Source organism: Pinus tabuliformis, chromosome 3_1, assembly GCF_031772625.1.
Source record: "Pinus tabuliformis cultivar Carrire ecotype Pingquan chromosome 3_1, CPIR1, whole genome shotgun sequence".
In the NCBI taxonomy this organism is placed as follows: Eukaryota; Viridiplantae; Streptophyta; class Pinopsida; order Pinales; family Pinaceae; genus Pinus; species Pinus tabuliformis.
Window position 1 is genome coordinate 293,132,710 of NC_142301.1, and position 22,855 is coordinate 293,155,564.

Genomic DNA, 22,855 nt, shown 5'->3' on the forward strand with positions numbered 1-22,855 from the left:
CATTAAACAAAATTATAACAAAACAAAAAAAACAGTAAAAAATTAAATTTAAGAAATAAAAAAATCAAAATAACAAAAAAAAACATTGAAAAAACTAAAATAAAACACAAAACTAATTAAAAAAATTTAGAAAATAATAATAATTATAAAAAATATATATTGCAGCACCTCGTGCACCTGGACGTGCTGAGGTCGATTCCACACAGCCCCCCCTGCCCAAGGTGTTGACCCCTCGAGCCCCTAGGCAGGCTCAAGCCGATTCTTGAAATCGGGTGAGGGCTCAATCCAATTCGGAGAATCAACTTGAGCCCGCCCAAGGGAGCAATTTTTTTTTCAATTTTTTAAAATTTGTTATATCTTTTTTATAATATTTATTATTTTTTTTAATTTTAATTTTTTAATTATCTGTGTTTCTTTTATTTTTTTTAATTGTCTTTTTTTTTAAATGGTCTTTTTTTTAATGTCATTTTTTTCTTAATTTATTTTTTAGATGTTTTTTTTTCTTCTTTTATTTTTAATGGCTTTTTTCTTCTTCTTTTTTCTTTTTTATTTTTTTTAAATTGTATGCTTAAATTTATTTTAATTTTTTTACTTAAAATTTTATTAAAAATCTTCTTCTTGTTTTTTCAAATGTCATCATTTTTATAATTAAAAAAAAAAAAAATTGTTATTTTTCCAAAACAAAATATTGAATTTTCCATTAAAAAAAATTATTTAACATGTTATTTTTAGCGAAAATGACTTAAAATACATATTTTATAAATTATATCTTTTATGCAAAATGTGTATTTTTTATCGAGTTTTTTAAATTATTATTTTTTAGTAACAATTATTTTATGTGTGTTGAAATATTAATTAACAATCTATAAATAAATAAATAAATCTTAACCTCAAAGTATTAATTTTATTATTTTTTTAACTTTGCAAAAAAAAAAAAAATCATTATAAAAAATCATTGCAAAATAAAACAAAAATTTGGAAAACACTTAAAAACCAAATATCTTAGAACGAAAAACATGAAGAGGAATAAGACAACTTGAAAAATGATTAAATAATCAACATTCAAAAAACAAAATTATGTATACTTAGGACATAAGAAAAATTAAAAGTGTCAAAAATATGTCTTAAAAAAAATTATTAATGCTTTTCAAAATCCACATGAAAATTCTCTGATGGGGATGATGAATCGGACGCACGAGGCAACGCGTGGGCGATGAAAGTCACCACTTGGCTACAGGTTCGAGGATCAGCCTCCCTGTCCTCTAACATTAACGCGTACGAGAGGAGTTAAGGTGATCCGTGGGAAATCTCAATCAACCTCAACCCGAGCCAGAGGCGATGTTCAACGGTAGCGTATGGCGGATGGTGGATGTATTTGGGCTTGGTCCCAGTGCATTGTGTGTTATGGGTATTCTGTGAGCAAGAGTAGGAAACGGCAAAGGTTTATTGTGTGGGAAAGATGGTGACCCTGCCATCGACGCTCCCTCCCTGGGTTTTGGGTCTGTGTAGTGGCAACTTTCTTCTTTGGTGTGTAGAATTTAGCGCCTTCGTGCACGAGCAAAGCGTGGCCTCCGCAATTTGAGGTTATACAGTGGTTTTAGTGCATGTGAGAGGACTCTTCTTTGTTCTTGCATGCCAATCGATTTGCCCCCCTGCACATCTCTTCTCCAAGATTTTCTAAACTTCGGCGGTCTCTACGTCAGGGGTCGTGGTCGCAAGGCTTCTAGGTAGGTTGGCTTGTTGTTGTCCAGTGTCAACACGAGGGTGGTGGAGAGCGTGCTCAGATCCATCCTATTTGCAGGTTTTGGTGGGTCTGGTTGTGTGGAGCCTCATCGGCAAGGGAAGGGCAGACTTGTGGGGTTGTAATTGCAATCTGCACCCTCGTCAATTGCTTTGCTAGACCTCCTCAAACCGGCTCTGGTTCTGCAAGAATGCGTCCAGTTCCTCATCTTCGACGATCCTCCTACCCAGCAAAGCCCAGCTTGGCTGGACAAGGGAATTGGGGGCCTCAATTATAGGCAATGGTTATGGAAGAGGAGAAAATTGGGGTTGGCCAGAGTGGTAAGACAGTCAGTTGCTCGACGCGAGCGACGTCTGGAGTCCACAACAGTCGAAGTCGAGGTGGTTGGGCGTGGGAATCGCCCTTTGCAGCCTCAGCAGCGAGGTGAGGTGAAGAGACGTGTGTTGATTTCTAGTAGCATCGGATGTGCTCTAAGTCTCAAATTTTGCAAGCAGGTTTGGGCACATGTATTCCAAAGAACCCAAAAAGCATTTTGGGAAATTTCACCCAAAGAAAGTTTTATTAAAATAATTAATTCTTTTTAATGTGTCCCTAAGTATAAACTTAGGAAATTAAAATAATTAATGGGTATAAATCTAACTATGGGTGTAACTTCTAGAAGAAGACAAGGATCAAGTAGAAATGATCTTAGCTAATGATTAGCATCTAATCTGGGACGTTGAATGTCAACGAGAAGATTATTTAAAGAGGCTTGAGGGTCATTTGGAAAACACACTGAGAGTTGATCAATCAGATCGAATTACTGAAGCTAGAGCAGCACAGTGATTTCGTAGTAATCATGCAGAGAGGGGCAGAGAGAGTTTTGGCTGGAGTATCTTCTCTGAAGTCAAGAATACTCAACAGAGAGGCAGAGAGACACACAGAGGAGGCCGCGCAATGCCCAAAGAGGGTGACGCAGAACTAGGAAGGGCTCACGTAGAGCAGTGCAAAGCCCTCCACACAGCGGTCTGAAATTTGCTAGAGGGTTTGACGTTTTGAGCTGAGAGGGTTGGAGTCAACTCCTGAGAGCAAATTGATTCAGCAAAGAGGTGATGCAGTGCCTTAGAGGCTCTGACGCAAGCCTACGCAGTGACTGCGTAGGGGCAGCACAGAAGTAACTGAGGACTCATTGGTTCAACTGTCAGATCAGGCGGGACTTGTAGTGTAGAGTGAGGTAATCTCACTAATTTCTTCTGTCGAGTGATATTCTCTGTACTGGATTTCCAGCAAGGCATTCAGAGGTTGTATTCAGAAATAACTTCTGCTTAATTATAAAAAACCTTCAAATTTGTTGCACCGGTTTTCCCGCATTGGGTTTTTTCGGGGACATTTGTCCAAAAATAACTGTGTCATTTGTGTCGTATCTTTCTATTTTTCAATTTCTTGTTTCGGCATATTATTTTAAATGGTGTAGGTTGCAGTGTATGTATTTCAATATTTGTCATAGGACACTGCAAGTAATTTGTTTAAAGGAATCTAACAAATAAGACAAATATCACCAATTGTTGTAGTAGGGATTCCGGTTTAGGAATTTTCACATGGTATCAGAGCAGTGCAGGTGAAACAAGAAGAGCAATGCCAGAGAACCCAACATTGAGCAAAGAAGGAGATCGAATAGTTTCATGAGGCAGCTGTTCGAATCCCCGGAGGGATTGCAAAGTCCAGGCCAGGAAGGTTGAATTTTCGAGGAAAGACACTCTCTGAGTGAGTCGACAGAGAGGAAGGGCTTCCAGATCGAAATCTTGTCGTGCCAGAGGGAGCAGCACAACAACCTCATCGTGAGGAAAGAGATGGTGGGACGCAGTTATTCTGCAAGCAGTTTGCTAGGAAAAAAATCGTCAGAAGAGAGGAGAAGCATAGTGGGAATTTTTCCTCAATAGACTTCCCGCCAAAAAGTTTGTTTTCTTATTGCCTGAGCAGCAGCACTAAGAAACAGAAAGGAGCAATGCAACATTTTCGTGGCAGAGATGGCAGTCAGTGGACTGAGAGATCAGAGTAGGTTGGATGGGGCATCCAACTATGTAATTTGGAAGGCAAGGATGTCTTGCCTTCTAGATGAGCATTTTCTCAAGGTCTATGTTGACAACGTGGTGCCTGAGCCCGCGAATCCAGATCAGCTGAAGAAGTACACGAGAGAAATAGCGAAGGCTAAGAGGATGATCCTTGATGGAGTAAAGGATCATGTAGTCTGTCACATCGCTAGCAGAGGGACTGCTAAGGAGATGTGGGATGCCTTGGCGACGTTGTATCAAGGATCTTCCGAGCAACGGAAGATGTACTTAGAGCAGATACTGAAATCTGCATAGATGCAGAGGGGGGAGCGCATAAATTCGTTCCTCGCGAAGCTTCAAGAGACCTGGGACAAGTTAGCAGTTGTGGGGTCTACAGCGCAATGTTCTAAGATGGTGAGATTGGCCCTAAACTCAGTCTCAGAAGAGTGGCAAGTCTTTGTCCAGAGCATCCTGGGCATGGCAACTTTCCCAGACTAGGATAGTATGTGAGCAACTCTCAAGCAAGAAGAACCGAGGAGAGATCTAGTCAAGTGTAAAATTGACGGAAGCAACAGCAGTGGGTCGAAACCCAAGGAGGAGGAAGAGAATGTAGCCCTTGCATCGAAGGGGCAACGGGAGCAGCGGAAGCGGAAGGACGTCTCGAAGATCAAATGCTTCAGGTGTGGTGAAATGGGTCACTACGCAACACAGTGTCCTCTCAGGAAGAAGGACAAAAATGAAAAGCACGATCCGAAGGTTGCACCCGCGAAGATTGAGGAGGAGTTTTCCATGACAGTTGAGATACCTCCAGGAAGGAGGTGGGCTGATTTAGAGTTGTAGTTCGAAAGAGCTACAGATGGGCAAGATCCTTAAGGAGCCCACCTCTCATATCAATTCCTTGCTACGGGAGCCCAGATCACAAGTAGCAGGATGGATCAGTGCCAGTTGGTGCAGAGAAGTGTTGTAGTGACATATGCAGTGGCTAGAACGCCAAGTCTGAGGAGCGTAGTGCAGAGTTGCAGCAGTGCAGGGAGGCACAGTGCAGTAGCAGCAGCAGCGCAGTGGCTTCAGAGGGATAGCGTGGGACTAGCAGCAGTCAGATCTTCAGCATCGAGATGCATCTATGTTGAACACTTGTTTAGTAATTTGGGATGTTTTTTCGTTGCTGATGCAGTAGCAGCATGGTTTGCAGTGCAGGGGCAGTTGACAATGGCAATGCCAGCAGCAACATGGATGCAGAAATTCAGAGGGAGCTGTAATACAGATGCAGCGTTGACAATGGCAGTGTCAGCAACAGTACAATTGCAGCAACAGTGCAGTAGTTGGTGGACAGCATGTCAAACATCAACAGCGCAGAGGACAATGTTCTGAAATCAGGGTGATGCTTTAGTGGGAGGCATTGCTAGAGTACATTCCTTGCTAAGAGGGAGTGTTGATTTTTGGTAGCATCGAATGTGCTCTAAGTCTCAAATTTTGCAAGGAGGCTTGTGCACATGTATTCCAAAGAACCCAAAAAGCATTTTGGGAAATTCCACCCAGAGACTTTTTTATTAAAATAATTAATTATTTTTAATGGGTCCCTAAGTATAAACATAGGGAATTAAAATAATTAATGGGTATTAATCTATCTATGGGTGTAACTTCTACAAGAAGATGAGGATCAAGCAAAAATGATCTTAGCCATTGATTAGCTTCTAATATGGGTCGTTGAATATCAACGAGAAGATTATTTAAGGAGGCTTGAGGATCATTTCGAAGACACACAGAGTTGATCAATTAAATCGAATTGTTGAAGCTAGAGCAACATAGTGATTTCGTAGTGATCACGCAAAAAGGCGCAAAGAGAGTTTTGGCTAGAGTACCATCTCCGAAGCCAAGAATACTCAGCAAAGAGGCAGAGAGACACACAGAGGAGGTAGCGCAGTGCCCAGAGAGGGTGACGCAGAGCCGGGAAGGGCTCACGCAGAGCAACGCAGAGCCTTCCACACAACGGTTTGAAATTTGCTAAAGGGTTTGACAATTCAAGCCGGGAGGGCTGCAGTTAGCTCCTGAGAGCAAATCAATTTAGCACAGAGGTGACACAGTACCTTAGAGGCTCTGACGCAGGCACATGCAGTGACTACGTAGGGGCAGTCCAGAAGTAGTCGGGGAATCGTTGGTTCAACTGTCGGATCAACCAAGACTTGTAGCGTAAAGTGAGGTAATCTCACTTATTTCTTCTACCGAGTGATATTCTCTGCACTGGATTGCCAGCAAGGCATCCAGAGGTTGTATTCAGAAATAACTTCTGCTTAATAATAAAAATCTTTCAGATCTGTTGCACCAGTTTTCCCGCATTGGGTTTTTCCAGGGACATTTGTCCAAAAATAACTGTCATTTGTGTTGTATCTTTCTATTGTTTAGTTTCTTGTTTCGGCATATTATTTTAAATGATGTAGGCTGCAGTGAATGTATTTTGATATTTGCCATAGGACACTACAAGTAATTTGTTTAAAGGAATCTAACAAATAAGAGAAATATCATCAGTTACTACAGTAGGGATTCCGGTTTCGGAATTTTCACATGGTATTAGAGCAGTGCAGGTGAAACAAGAAGAGCAATGGCAGAGAACCCAGCGATGAGCAGAGAAGGAGATCGAATAGTTGCATGAGGTAGCAGTTTGAATGCCCAGAGGGACTGCAGAGTCCAGGCCAGTAGGGCTGAATTTTCGAGGAAAGACACTCTATGAGTGAGTCGACAGAGAGGAAGGGCTTACAGATCGAAATCTTGTCGTGCCAGACGGAGCAGCACAGCAGCCTCAGCGTGAGGAAAGAGCTGGTGGGACGCAGTTTTTCTGCAGGCAGTTTCTTGGGCAAAAAATCGTCAAAAGAGAGGAGAAGCACAGTGAGGGAATTTTTCCTCAGTAGACTTCCCGCCAAGAAGTTTGTTTTCTTATTGCCTGAGCAACAGCAGTAAGAAACAGAGAGGAGCAGTTTGACATTTTCGTGGCAGAGATGGCAGCCAGTGGACTGAGAGATCAAGACAGGTTGGATGGGGCATCCAACTATGTGATCTGGAAGGCAAGGATGTCGTGCCTTCTAGATGAACATTTTCTCAAGGTTTATGTTGACAGCATGGTGGTTGAGCCCACAGATCCAAATCAACTGAAGAAGTACAAGGGAAAAATAGCGAAGGCCAAGAGGATGATCCTTGATGGAGTAAAGGATCATGTAGTCTGTCACATCGCTAGCAAAGGGACTGCTAAGGAGATGTGGGATGCCTTGGCGACGTTGTATCAAGGATCTTCCGAGCAGCAGAAGATGTACTTAGAGCAGAAATTGAAATCTGCACAGATGCAGAAGGGGGAGTGCATAGATTTGTTCCTCACGAAGCTTCAAGAGACCCGGGACAAGTTAACAGTTGTGGGGTCTACACCTCAAGGTTTCGAGATGGTGAGACTGGCCCTAAACTCAATCTCAGAAGAGTGGCAAGTCTTTGTCCAGAGCATCCTGGGCAAGGCAACTTTGCCAGACTGGGATAGTATGTGGGCAACTCTCAAGCAGGAAGAGCTAAGGAGAGATCTAGTCAAGTGTAAGCTTGACGGAAGCAGCAGCAGTGGGTCGAAGCCCAAGGAGGAGGAAGAGAATGCAACCCTTGCATCCAAGGGGCAACGAGAGCAGCGGAAGAGGAAGAAGGATGTCTCGAAGATCAAATGCTTCAAGTGTGGTGAAATGGGTCACTACGCAACACAGTGTCCTCTCGGGAAGAAGGACAAAAATGAAAAGCACGATCCGAAGGTTGCACCCGCGAAAATTGACGAGGAGTTTTCCATGACAGTCGAGATACCTCCAAGAGGGAGGTGGGTTGATTTAGAGTTGTAATTCAAAAGAGCTATAGATGGACAAGATCCTTGAGGAGCCCAACTCTCAGATCAATTCCTTGCTACAAGAGCCCAGATCAGAAGTAGCAGGATGGATCCGTGTCAATTGGTGCAGATGAGTGTTGGAGTGATAGATGCAATGGCTAGAATGCCAAGTCTGAACAACATAGTGCAGAGTTGCAACAGTGCAGGGAGGCACAGTGCAGTAGCAGCAACAGCGCAGTGGCTTCAGAGGGATAGCGTGGGACTAGTAGCACTCAGATCGTCAGCATCAAGATGCATCTATGTTGAACACTTGTTTAGTAATTTGGGATGTTTTTTCGTTGGTGATGCAATAGCAACACGGTTTACAATGCAGGGGCAGTTGGCAGTGGCAGTGCCAGCAACAACACGGATGCAGAAATTCAAAGGGAGCTGTAATACAGATGCAGTGTTGACAATGGCAGTGTCAGCAGTAGTATAGTTGCAGCGGCAGCGTAGTAGTTGGTGGACAGCATGTAAGACATCAACAGCGCAGAGGACGATGTTATGAAATCAAGGTGATGCTTAAGTGGGAGGCATTGCTAGAGTACATTCCTCGCTAAGAGGGAGTGTTGATTTCTAGTAGCATAGGATGTGCTCTAAGTCTCAAATTTTGCAGGGAGGCTTGGGCACATGTATTCCAAAGAACCCATAAATCTTTTTGGGAAATTCCACCCAGAGACTTTTTTATTAAAATACTTAATTATTTTTAATGGGTCCCTAAGTATAAACTTAGGAAATTAAAATAATTAATGGGTAATAATCTAACTGTGGGTGTAACTTCTAGAAGAAGGCGAAGATCAAACAGAAATGATCTTATCCATTGATTAGCTTCTAATCTGGGTTGTTGAATGTCAACGAGAAGATTATTTAATATGCTTGAAGGTCATTTGGAAGACACACAGAGAGTTGATCAATCATATCGAATCGCTGAAGCTAGAGCAGTGCAGTGATTTCGTAGTGATCATGCAGAGAGGGGCAGAGAGAGTTTTGGCTGGAGTATCTTCTCCTAAGCCAATAATACTCAATAGAGAGGCAGAGAGACACACAAAGGGATGCAGCGCAGTGCCTAGAGACGGTGACGCAAAGCAGCGCAAAGCCTTCCACGCAAAGGTCTGAAATTTGTTGGAGGGTTTGACGTTTTGAGCCGGGAGGGCTAGAGTCAACTCCTAAGAGCAAATCGATTCAACAAAGAGGTGATGCAGTGCCTTAGAGGCTCTGATGTAGGCCCATGCAATGACTACGTAGGGGCAGCACAAAAGTAGTCGGGAACTCGTTGGTTCAGTGGTCGGATCAATCGGGACTTGCAGTGTAGAGTGAGGTAATCTCACTAATTTCTTTTGCATAGTGATATTCTCTGTACTGGATTGCCAACAAGGCATCCAGAGGTTGTATACAAAAATAACTTCTGCTTAATAATAAAAAACATTCAGATATGCTGCATTGGTTTTCCCGCATTGGGTTTTTCCAGGGACATTTGTCCAAAAATAACTGCCATTTGTGTTGTTTCTTTTTATTGCTCAGTTTCTTGCTTTGCCATATTATTTTTAATGAGGTAGGCCGTAGTGTATGTATTTTGATATTTGTCATAGGACACTGCAAGTAATTTGCTTAAAGGAATCTAACAAATAAGATAAATATCATCAGTTGTTGCAGTAGGGATTCCGATTTAGGAATTTTCACAACGTGGCAGCACGGGTCGACGGGGTAATGCAAGGAGTGTGGTGCAAGGTCTAAGGGAAGTTCATGAATATTGTTTGGAGAATTGCATGGATCTGATTCAATCAATGTTGGAGCAGTTGGAAACGAGAGACCGAATCCACCAAGAACACGCAAAACTCATAGCTACTCTGAACATAATATATTACTTTCAATGCCATGTCTAAGAACGAGTTGTGGAGTTCTAGCGCGGACAGAATTTTCTAACAGAGAAGGTGGAGAATCTGGAGTCCGAAGTCCTAGATGGCTCACTTCAAAGAACATGTCCAATGCTCTTTCTGCCCTCCGCCTCCTCCGAGAACAACCCCGGACAACCCAACTTCAATTACGTCAGACGACTAGCATGGTTACAGGTGTTCTCCTAGTTTTATGTGTTTTCTGGTGCTTCTGGCCTCTTAGGTTGTGGACGGTGTCCTTAGTTTAGTTTTTGTTTCTCTGTCATATGTTGTTCGCGGTAGTCAACAAACCTGGTCGAGGTGAGACTCCTTGCATTTTGCTACCGATGTACTTATTTTCTGATGAATGAACGGAATGTTGATTTAGAAGAAAAAAAAAAAAAAAATCCACATGAAAATCACCAACATTTAAAAAAAATTACCCACACTTAATATATTAGAAAAATTTAAAGTGTCAAAAAAAGACCTCTAAAAAAAGGGGTTGACACCGCATCAATACTTTTTCAAAAGCATGAAAATCACTAACATTTAAAAACAATGTTCGTACTTGATACATAAGAAAATTTAAAGTGTCAAAAATATGTTCAAAAAAAGGTTTATTCTAAATCAGCACTTTTTAAAATCAAATGATTTTTTGCTACCTCAAAAAAGTGTGTGCTTAGTATAGTTCCCGTTTCAAAGTTTACATTGTTGCATTCAAAACAAAAAATTTAAGAATGAGATATATATATATATATATATAGAGAGAGAGAGAGAGAGAGATTCATCTTAACCATGATTTATTAAGTCCCAAGAGGTATCAAATCTTTGGATGTGCAAATTTTTTAATTTTTGCATTATTAAAAGGGTTTGCACTTCAAAAGATTTGGTCCCTCTTTGTGCTTGCTAGATCCATGGCTAAGATGGATTTATATTGGTTAAATTAAAATTGTGGAAGCTTTGTTCCAAATAGATGTGTGTGTGCTTATATATATATATATATATATATATATATATATATATATATATAGATATATATTTATATTATATGATTTATAATATTTTGATATTGATGTTATTGTTAATAATAATTATTGTCCACAAAACTAAATTTGGTTCATCATATTTTGAAAAATTAAGGGATTACTTTGACATTCATTAAAATTTTATTTATGTGTTAGTGTTCCAATATCACCATAATTTTGTTAAGTTATAAGGTTAGGAAGGTTGATAGTGTGACAAATCTTTTGAAATTGTGATCTAATTTGGGGATAAACTATACATTTTAAGAGAAAGTATTTTTCATTTTCAACCCTCTTAATATTATAAAAATGACAGATTCATTCATCCCACAATGTTTTAAGAATTGTCTAATACCACTTTCACTATCATGGATGTTTTAGGAATTGTCCAATACCCACTTTCACTATCATGGAGCTCATGATAATTTGTTTTCATTTTAGCCATGTTGATTTTTTTCCTTTATATTAATCAAAAGAAAGAGATACTTTTGATTTTTTAGATTAGGGTCAATCATCTTATAATATCATAATTTTCTTTTGTTATCCAACTCTTTATTGCACCACAATTTCTCCTTAATTTACAAGTAATAATATTTTTAATATTATCCCTATTTTGTAATATTGTCTCTTCCTTTATTTTACAATGGTTTAGCCATGACTAGTCATCCTTATGCCATCACGCCTTGCACTAAAAGTTGTTTTGGCTAGGGCTTGAAACAATTTTAGGGAGCACCTTGTTTTCCATTTTGTTTAATTTGTTTTTATACATTAGGTATGTAGTCCTCGCTATACTCTCAAAGGGAGAAAGGGTTGATTTTATGAGAATGATTAGATAAGGTGCATTTTCTTTAATTTTGTGAATTTAAGTGACAAAAGTCTTTTGGATCTGCTCATTCTTTCTCCACAATTCTCAAGAGGTACTACATCCCCAAACTTCACATTCATATGAAATAATAGCAATAGCAAAAGTCTCAAAGAGGAGCTTTTTCCAAATATCCAAAATTCTATTAATTTACAATTATTTTCAAATGCATAATAAGCTTTCTACCTTCTATTTATCCTTTTCTCAATGTTATAGTCCCATTGAAGCTTGTGATAAATATAGATTTCAAGATATTTGTATGAAAACACTTCTCCAAATTGTCCTTGTCATGTGAAGGTTTCCCAAGACTCGCCATTATATATCATTGACATAAAGAGAAAAATAAATGACCATACTAATGAGAATTACACCACTTATTTACTTGCGAAGGTGTGATAGGAACTCGCCATCAAAAAAATATCATTGACATAAAGAGAAGGAAGAATAAATGGTATAGTAATGAGAATTACACCACCACAACCTGCTTCTTCCAAACAAGGTGCCTCAATCGTCATCAAATCCCGAACAGAATAAAATTACGAGCCTCATTCCCCAACCTAGTAGCAACTGAGCCTATACATTATGGAAAATATTAAGCACCATGCACTAAGCCAATGATTGGCTTAGTTCCTTTCATCTTGTCCATTGGATAGTACTTTATTCTCATCCAATGGACAATATGAAGCGGCTTAATATTTGTCATACTTTATAGCCGACTGCCGCACTGAGCCTATGAAGATCCGAACATGTGCTATTGCCAAAAAGCTCTAAGAACATGGTCGTGTACTCAAAAAGAAAAGGAACTACAAAACTTACGTCTTGAGGAATCAATGCTTGGGATAAGAAATTTGAACTGATCCAAAGGCTCATTTGTTGTAGCCCATACAGAATCATGAGCCCTGATCTCCCTTTCCACGGCCACCATTTCTCCATGGCTTGTTCATCATCAGTGTCTTGATTTCCTCATCTACAAAGATAAACTTCGATCCCATGCCCTCCACCAACGTGCAGCTAATCCGCAGAAGATGTAAATTTTCATGTTCTCTTGCCCTTCTTCTCATTCTAATATGCATAATATTTTAGAGGGTACTCCCTAAATATATGATCTCGTCGGTGGCAAACCAACATCGAAAAGGAAGGTTCTCATTGTCTAAAATCTCAGCTCAATCTTGTCCTTGTCATTCCAATATAATATCTTTCCAGAAACCTCCATTAGTAGACATCTAAACCAAGATATGTGGAACTGTATCGCTAAAGATTCAAGACCCTAGCTTGTCCTTTTGACGGTGCTGGACCCGCCAACATTCAGGGGATCACCCTCGTATGAAGTCCCAACTAGACCTCACACCATTTGGTGTGGGAATCCCATCCGGTATGATGGCCCGATTGCCATTATCTTAAATGTATGCCTTAGCTCTTGCTTGTCAGCACATGAGAGTGGTCTGCTTTGTCTTCGAACAGCGAGGTTCGTGTGCCTGGTGAGTGCTAGTGTTACTTGTGTCAAGGTTCTTTCACCGCAGAGAGAGAGGGTGGAAGTGAGTCTCCAGTCGAAAGGGAGGAAGTCCCAACTTTGTCAGAGACACACAACACAACAGGACTTGCACAGCGTCTGGAGGAGTAGTCCACGCGGATGCGGTAGTCACAACACACAAGGGAAGATCGCACATACAACACCCAGCGGCACAGTCCGCGCGAGTGCAACGGTCGTCATAACAAGTTTACATGAAAGATTATGTCTAATGTCCAAGGAGGTAACCAACACGGGCAGAACAACGTTAACAACTTATACAACACATTTTCATAAATATATGTATTAAAGCAACTGAATGAGTTCAATTGTTTAACACAGGTTAAAGCAACATGTATTACAAGTGTTCAAGATTAATCTTACAAACAGTTACAACACGTGTGAAAACATGTTGGCCTGTTATCAAGCTTCTGAATTAAGCAAAAGTTCCAAGACACATCGATACACCATACATCACTAACCCCGTAGGCGGGGCGTTGGAGCCACTACTCGCTCCTTAAAAAAAAGACTATAGACTCTCAAGGCTATGTGGGAGGAGCCAAGGTGAAAAAGTCTCTTGCATGTACAAATGAGGGCTATTTATAGCCAAGAGTAAAATTGGCCCTTGTGACTGTTCGAATTCCCTCATGACTGTTTGATTTTCATGACTTTTCAACTTTTCATGACTCTTCAGATTACAAGTGGGTCTCTTGGACTTCCATGTTACATTACATTGATTTACAACAGTATGGCCCACAGAAGTGATGTGGCCGACATGACTCATGACACGACTCGACACGACAATGCTGGTATTCTCATGTTGTTGGTGATGTGCATGTCGAGCTGCAGTGCTGCTAAGTGATGGATGTCCTCTTGGTGTATCACAGCTTCACCTCTGCATGGCAAGGTGTGCGGAGTCTTCAATGGTCATTGGTGTTCGCTTGATGTTGCATGTGCACATTGCTCCTTTGCTTGTACTTTGGCATGCTTGACATGTTCGTCCGTTTGCGAAGTATTCTCCTCGCATGTACTCTCCTTGTTCATCCCATTTGTCGTCGCATCATGTCTTATTCATGTACCTGTATCTGCAGTCACTCATGATGAGACGACATCAAATCCATAAACCTCCTAGTCTACCATGATGCATGGTCGTTCGCTTTCGGATGCAGGTGACCGGGAGAGAGGACAAGGCTATGAAACTGTGCAAGGCAAGTTTCAAGCTGGGATGCGGGCTCTGGGCACTATTGGTGAAAATTGCGCAGAGGTCACTAGGAGACTGAGATGGACAATCTGGATCAACAGTGACTGTTCGCGAGATCTAGCTCGGCTAGAGGGCAGATCTGTGCAATTTCTGGAGGGAGGCAGTGCGGGCAGCAGAGGGGCTTGGCAACAAAAACTGCGCAATTCTTGGAGGGAGCTGGTTGCAAGCTTCAAAAGGCTTGGCAACTAATACTGCGCAATTCCTGGAGGGAGCTGGCAGCAGGCTGCGAGATTGTTGGAGACAAAAACTGCGCAATTGCTGGGAGGCTGACCTGCTGAACACCTCTGCGCAGTTTCTGAGTTGAGCGAGATGCTAGGCAGCTAAGGGGCTTGCTCATGAAATCTGTGCAGTTTTCTGGGTGAGCAACTAGTCGGCTGACTAGGTGGCTAGCTGGAAAAACTGCACAATTTTTTGAGGGAGACAGGGACGGGCACTTGGTGTTTGTCCGACCTGTCTATGCAATTTCCTCAGTCAGCAGAGGGGGCAAGGTCTACAGCTTCTGCACAATTTTTGAGAGGAGTGAGTCCGGGGGTCACTGTCCAGTGAAACTCTTTGGTTGACCAGCAGGAGGGTTGGCTGATCAACTTGCGAGCAGCGTAGATTGAAATGGCTTGTTGGACACTTCTGCGTTGTTCTGGGTGACAATCGGTTGAGTCGATTGCAGGGTGGAGGTCCGACTGTTAGAGGGTGATCTAGTCATCAGAACTTCAGCAAAATGACTTAAGTATGTGAGCAAGTGAATTTGTGCGTGCGCGACCTTGCAAACACACACTCAACATAACTTGACAAGACGTCTCAAAACATCAAGACAACATATGCTCAACATGACTGACCGAGCGACAAGTGTGACGCTTGTGATAGATCGTTGAACAACCGCAATGACGCTTGTGCGACAGTGCATACAACTTCGTGTGCGAGTGCAACGGATGTTCACATAGCGAATACAACATGTACACACAAAGCGAGGACCTTGTGCATGACCAGAACATGGCTACAAACGTGGATTGAGACCAACATGTAAAAAGTTGTTCGTTGAACGGTCAAGCAAAGGGGGGTGCAAAGACTCACATGAGCCCACGGAGTGAGCCCGAGTGTTTGCAAACATCAAGTAAAAATCCAAAGGAGGCTCTGAAATTGGATGCAGGCCAAAATTTTGGAGGGTGTTGCAGCCACTACAACACATTCATAAGACCTTTTCATTATAGAGATGAAGCAGGAGGCATGCGAAGCAGAACCTACAGAAAGAGTAAATGTTTCATAGCCCACTCTAAACTAAACACAGAAGCAAAAGAACCAAACCCGAGGACAACTAATACTGTGGGTCTCCCTTGAGCAAAACATCCTCATCTATTGCCTTTTAATAATTAAAAAGAAAAAACCAATATGTGGAAAAATTCTCACCTTACCCTAAGTTGACTTGGACAAGCAAGATACGATCCATGGAGCCATCTTTGTAAGAGGGAGCTTCTTATCGCCGAAATAACTCCATCAAAGACCTCTGGTGGAACTCCTTGGTGCCCTTTATGATCTACTCTAACATAAGAGGCGACCTTAATGATCCAGAGGATAGTAAGCCTCTCTTATTGAGCAGGAACCCACCAAATACGCTAGATGCCCATCGCTGTTATCTTCTTCCTCCATATTCTTCGATACGTATTTTATTTTTATGGACATGATTTTTTTAGAATTGTTTCAAGGAAATAAAAAACATATGCATATATAGTTGTTTTTTTTGGTTGGGCAAGTCTAATTTACCTGCCCAGTCGATTCTAAAACTGGGAGTCTGACCCTGATGGACCCAAGGAGAATTGAACCCAAGCCTCATGACATAGGCCAATGATTTGGCAAGGGCTTCAACCAACTGGGCTACCAATTAAGGCTACATATATAGTTGTTTGAGAGTGGAAATTTTCACAGTTATTCATATTGTCTGAGTATTTCGGGTGTGAACTGTGTAGTAGATTTCTTTGTCTGACGTTTCAAGTGGACACTCCACCCATATGATATGTTTGCTTTCTGATCCCTTATGATGGGTGAAGTGTCCACCTGAAACGTCGGACAGAGAAATCTACTATGCATATATGGTTGTTTTGCCATATATATACAATCGATTTTCCATTTATATTCACATTGACTTTGAGCCCTTTCACACTTTCACAGTGAAAAATTGTAGTATAGGACCAAACAACGTCTTATACCAGCCTGACCTAGATATATTTCATGCCTTTTTAGTAAACTGCTGACCTACTTTGCTGGACGCAGAATCATCTTGATTATTGATGTACAAAAAGTTATATTTATAGCTAAGAACTGCATAGGATGATATCAGGTGGGAATGCAATAAATGTTGAACATTTAGAAAACGTATAAATTGTTTGAAGTACACGAAATGAAGAGCAGAGTGCATCCCACCTTTTTGCGTTCGCTACCACATATGCCTCGAGAAGCCAGCTTGCATAAGTTGAGTCGATAAGATACTTCAAAATACCATTTGAATTTGGTTGAGTTGCCATCAGTGTTGAAACAACGGGAATAAGTACAGAACACTGTTAATGCACCCAAAAGAAAACGTTTGTTAAGCATACAAGGAAACATCTACCAAATCAATTTGAAATTAAAAACAAATATGTAATAGATGCTACTATAACCTACAAGTTGAGCTGATCCTGGATCAAGAGCGATGGCAAAGATATATGCAATTCCCACCACACAGTAGACGAGGGCAAGTGTCACAATATAATTTTCTGCAAAGGTTGATCGTGGATTGTTGAAAAAATAGAACATTGAAAGGTAAACAAGCGGCTTAATCACTATGTTGAAGAGATCAACAGAATCCTTTGCAACGAAATATGCCAATCTATTCAAGCCAGCCGCACTCTCTCTCCAAAACTGCAGTCTGTCCAGAGAAAATGTTCTCAATGCTGCTATCATGCATAGAAGAGCTGCATGTCAACGACCAAGAACTACTTCAGTTAAAAAAATCAAATGTACAGAGTTAATTCAAAATCTAATAATGAATTGGGGACAAATGCATAAGATAAAAGAGTTAAAGAGTACCATACAGATTTCTATGACGATACTATGATAAAACAATGGATTTTAGACTATGACCTTCAATCTCAGACTCAGAATACCAGAATAAATGCACTCAGCATAAGACAAAAATATCATTTCCCTTGAATGCTAGGCACGTAAGCATGATCTGATACTTACGCATTGCAATCGATGTATATGTGTACCCAAGTATTCCAAAGCTTTCATCTTTTCCTTTAGCCAGGATCCCGATACATGCTCCACAAAGCAATAAAATAAGGTAATCTTGTGATTGTATCCTGGACTCTCGGAAACGCTGTTTAGCAATTCTGGTAACGGTAAACAAGTACTCGTGAATCAAGAGTGCAAAGTTTTAGCAAGAAGATAAGATGTTAAGAACCATTGACCCTAAAACTTGTCATACACATCTTTTAAAGAGATCTGTTACCTGCTTAAGTAGAATCTAAATTGTTTGAAGAAGTTAGGAGTCCGACGATTGGAAAGATCTTCAAACTTCAGGAAGCTATGGCTAATAGTATCCCACTTCAATTCAATATTACACCAGACATCTTTCCAAAAATCTTGTCCAAAGGATTGGTTTTTCTTTTCGATGTCAAAAGATTCTTTCTTTATTCCTTCATCGATTGCTTCGCTGCTTGTCGAGATTCCAGTTTTTGCAAAAGCTTCCTGTAAATCTCTTGGGATCTCATACCCCTTGTGGTACATCCAATTAACAGGAAGAATATTGCAATCAAAACTTGGACTTCCTTCTGGCTTTACAATCCCCTCTAAGATGTCCATAAAGTAATCTGGAGGATTAACACGGTCAGGGAATATAATCCCAAGGCTAGAAAAGTATTCTTCAATTTCATCCACAGGTCCAAGATACACAGGGCGTCCACCCTTAGCCAGCAGTACTAAATCATCAAACATCTTGAATAATCCATAGCTGAAAAATAAACCAATCATATCTGTTACATAATCTTGAAATAAAAAAGGACCATTTGCAAACTGGCATTGAGTCAATTCCTAAAAGATCTGAGGTAAGTTAAAAGCTATTTAATCATGCAAGTAAAACACACATGTAATGGCACATCTATTAAGTTAATATGCTTCAGTACATGAGTGAAAACTGTCAATTCGTTCACATTTTCGTTTTTGCTCATCTGAAGCCATGCTGCACTTCAAGAAGAAACACATGCCAGTCATGATTAATATAAAACTTTACCTTGGTTGATGAAGTACCATACATATGTTTACTCCTGCTAAGGCTTCTCGACGAAGAGCTTTTAATAGCAACAGTGAAGAAGTACTGTCTAAACCAGATGTCGGTTCATCTAAGAACAAAAGAGACGGTTCCATTACCAGCTCAAGTCCAACATTTACTCGTTTTCTCTGTCCTCCAGAGATCCCTCGCACTTCCACTGTACCAACTAAGGAATCTCGTACAGATTGCAACCCCAAAGTTTCAATGGCACGTTCAACGACTAAAACTTTGTCTTCTCTTCGCATGCTCACAGGAAGCCTTCAGGGTGGCAGTGTATCGTGTCAGCCATAAAAAGTTATTAACTATGACAAAGATAGGATTATATTTCAAGGAAATGAAGTCAAAGCATCCACAAAGTTATCAACTATAACAAAGATAAGATTTTATTTCATGAAAATGAAGTCAAAGCATCCACAAAGATCACGCCGGTTGCATTAAAACTGCACTCTTTGGTAGCCCCGTCTATTTCCCCATTCAACATTACAAAAACGCTTAGAAAAGAGCCACTTAAACTATGCTGCACATTTTATTTTCTTTCCATTCCATTTAGTTATCAATTGCAAAAAGTGGTTATAAGCCATGCTCGAGAATCAGGCCAATTAGATTTATCAGAATTCCTGATAAAACATAATGGTGATTAAAAGTGTATATAAGACTGACCCATAGTGTGTAATGTAATAAAAGTTCATATGTTAAAGGTAAAACATTCTTCAGTGAAACATGTATGTCAGAAAAGGGCAGAAAAGAGGCACATCTAGGGAAGAGATTCTACAAAAGCGTGAGCAGCACAAGGGCTAATCTAACACCTAACTGCGAGAAAAACATAGAAAGTTGAAAAAGGGAAGAAGAAAGAGAGACGGAGACAGAACCTGCATTTTGCGCTAAACCAAAGATTCTCCTCTACGGTCAAGTTTCCATGTATGATATCATCTTGTGGCACAAAACCAACAATTTTTTTGTATGAATGTATCGATTCTTGTTTTCCATTAATAAACACGGAACCTGTCACAACACAGGCCGTCGCCTTACCCGCAAGAGCATTTAAAAAAGTAGTTTTCCCAGCTCCGGATGGACCCATAACAGCAGCAATACGTCCTGGCATTAGTTGCCCAGTAACATTCCTTAATATTTTCTTCTCATTCCCTTTGAGAGCAAGACTTAAATCCTTGAAAGAAACTTCAATTTTAGGTCGAGTTTGAATCCCATATAAACTGGCCCTTTCAATTACCCCTGTCAATGTCAGGTTAGTTTTCTCTCTCATCTTTTCCTTTTCTATTTCACCATAAGCATACTCCAAACTATGAGAAACTCTGTGGCCAGTACGAGGTCTGTGAGCTTTGCGTTTCTTAACATTGTAAGCACTTAAATCTGATGCGGGAGCCTCCTGAAAATCATCTAGCTCATCAAAAGAGGCATGGCAGATTCCATACAGGTCACTTTCTTCTTTAGAGACAATTTCTATTTCTATGGATGATCCTCGGGGCATCTCATCTTCAGCAGCAGTTGACAGCGGAAATGTTGATGCATCATCAGAGAAGAATTTACCAGAAGCCAACATCTCTTGTTCTTCTACAGGCTTGATAGATTTGTTGCGTGAAAATTTACGACTGAACCGTCTTTGAAGGCTTCTTTTCCTTAGCACTGCAGCTTCTCTCACTAATCTCCATCGCTCAAGTGCTTCTGTCCTCGCTCTTGCCGAAAAAGCTGCTGCTTCTCTGGATTTGGCTCTTCTTCTTTCACGAATGATAAGAACGCGATCGGAACAGCTATAGATGAGCAGAAGCATAACTATAATCACAACCTGAAAGTTTATTCAGAAAGCGTATTTTCCCATTAACAACTTCAACAATCAAATAGCAATTACTAATCATCGATAACAGCTCAATAGTACAAAATTCTGCATAACATACATAGTGACTTACAATAAGCATGATTCCATAGGGTAGAATGTTTTGGCTGACCGTATTTGGATAACATGATGTCAGTGGATAGCATCCTGCAAAATATAAGGATACCATATTCATTTAATCAAAAATTGAAAGCAGATAGATTATGCTTCAAAGTTCAAACATCCTGATTTTTTCCCATTTTCATTTGTATTTATCATGCTACAATTGTAAAATGTGTCATATGCAGAGATTTTCATAACGGCTAGTGAGTCTTGCATCTGAGGCTTCTTAGTTCCTGCTGCATTGGGGTAAGCCTTATGGGCTGCTTGCAAAAGCGTGTGCTTTCCAGAATGTTTTCAGTATAACAGCAAGAACACTGGAATTTGGTAACCTGTATGGTTTTTATCCAGAGATTAAGATGGGAAACAGACCTTGGTTTTTTTATGGTTCTTGTCAACACGTATAAGTCTCACCCTCCTGGACAACATATTAATGAAACAAATACATCTTACAACTTTGGGAATGAATGAATAATATTTTATCGTCCACCAGCCTAAATGAATGAATAATATTTTATCGTCCACGGGACTAAAATTATTAGGGTAAGCACTTGCACTTGCACTTGGCCACCATCAAGTGATGAAAATGTTCGAGTCCACGTTGGTCAAACCTGTTTGAAAATTTGGCTAAGCACTTGCACGTGCTCCAAAACACACTAAATACCCTATTGATGCAAATGTTGCAGTTCACGAGGGTCCAGCGTGTAGATGCGAATCTCGATGGAAGTACAACACCCTCTTTCTACCAATCAACCAAGGTCCATTAACCAAAACAGATCCCACTTGGCTCTAACAAATTTTAATATTTAAATATACAACCCCTAGGAAAATATCTCTCAAACGTTTGCATAAATTTATAAAACAAGATTAAGACATACATTGGACATTAAAGTCCTTAACCAGTATATAAAATGACTTTGGAGAGAAATCTTTCATGTCTGTAGAGCATACTGGAGCCCTTCTTCCTTTGGTAACTTTGACTTCAATTAGCTTCTCTGCCTTTGTGTCAGTTTCTCCAAGGAGCTTAACTGGCTATTTTTTATTTTTTTCCCTCGCAGAACATCAACGAGTTTCACTGGCAATTTCTTTCCCTTGCAGACCATCAACAAGCTTCACTGACGATTTATGTTTCCTTGCAGATCTTCCCAAGGAATTTGAATTGCTCTAATGTCAAATATAAATTTTGTTTGGCAACAGGTTTGCTAAGCTTTGATACCAGATTCGTTCTGATGCTAAAAATGCTTTGAAATGATATTCTACCCTTGACTTTTAAGTTTTAACTGTGGCTCCATCTTACAACCCTCTGCTGCTGTGCCTTCCTGGAGTCTTCTACTACAGCTCGTTCCCCCAGCCTTCACTTGCAACTTTTTCGCTGAAACCGAACTGTAATGTTACTGTGTGGTTGCAATCTTCAAACTCACAGCATTACTACTGCAAGTGCTCGAGCGTATGGCTTAAAAGTTTCACAAGGTGCTTTCATAGCTGAGCTTGCTTTTTCCTCATGTGCCCTTAAAGCGTGCTTTTTCCTTTGAGTATCGTAAATAGGATTTGCTACAATTGATCATGTCTTTCCGAAGCATCATTCTTTATCTGATTTTAAGATTTGACCATCATTCTTTATCTGATTTTAAAGATTTGACCTAGATCTTGATTTGAATGATGGTTAGGTTCTTTTTTAAAACGTGCATTATATTTTGAAGTTCTTTGACCTCGTTGTTTAATATGAAACCTTGATGCTCATTTGCATAATACTTTATTAAAATGAGAAATTTTGAATAAGTCTTTTTATGTCTTTCAATGCCATTGTTGTATATTTTTTTTGCATGTTTTTTTTTCCATTTTTGTAAGTGAACTTGTGAAACACTTTGTTTGTATGATAAGCTCTCAAGTATGTATAGTAACTTTCTACTTGCCAATTAAATAGCATGAACTATTCTTTCAGATTTGTGGCATAAGTTACAAATTGAATTAATCATTCAACATCTAATACCATATCCATCCCACTAAATGGTGAAGCATAGAATCCTACTTAGCAATTTCAGTAATGGTCCGAAAAAAACCTTGTGGGATCTTCCAACTTCTTTGATTTCTTGTCCATTTGCTATAGTACTAATAACATCTTTGGTAGGACATACAAAAAGGTTTTGATTTTTAAACATATTGGAGTCTACAAAGTTATGTGCTACCAAAATCCTACTAGTATATTATGCCATTCCTATATTTTATGATTATGCTGGGTTTCAGAGTCCTATGTTGCAATCTTCCCCTCCTTGCGACAAGTAGCAAAGAATCTAAGTTTCTTTGTTTTTCTTCTTGGATCTGCAGGTCTATCAACATTCCTTAGATGAAGTGAAATATATTTTAAAATGGGTTTTTGTGTATCTTCTTTTCAAGTAATAATTTCCTTTTAAACTATCCTTTGTTGTAATG

General features: G+C 40.0%; 1 protein-coding gene across 1 annotated transcript in view; it reads right to left on the minus strand.

Moving 5' to 3' along the window:
- LOC149186939 (ABC transporter G family member 28-like) overlaps positions 1 to 22,855 on the minus strand; it is a 77,375-nt gene that overhangs the window by 41,253 nt on the left and 13,267 nt on the right. The window contains exons 7-13 of the mRNA XM_089411243.1: positions 20,400 to 20,473; positions 19,347 to 20,278; positions 18,439 to 18,735; positions 17,659 to 18,159; positions 17,391 to 17,539; positions 16,830 to 17,119; positions 16,590 to 16,723 (exon numbers count right to left, since the gene is read on the minus strand). Coding sequence (XP_089267369.1) covers positions 16,590 to 16,723; positions 16,830 to 17,119; positions 17,391 to 17,539; positions 17,659 to 18,159; positions 18,439 to 18,735; positions 19,347 to 20,278; positions 20,400 to 20,473 — 2,377 coding nt within the window. The remainder of the gene's footprint in view (positions 1 to 16,589; positions 16,724 to 16,829; positions 17,120 to 17,390; positions 17,540 to 17,658; positions 18,160 to 18,438; positions 18,736 to 19,346; positions 20,279 to 20,399; positions 20,474 to 22,855) is intronic.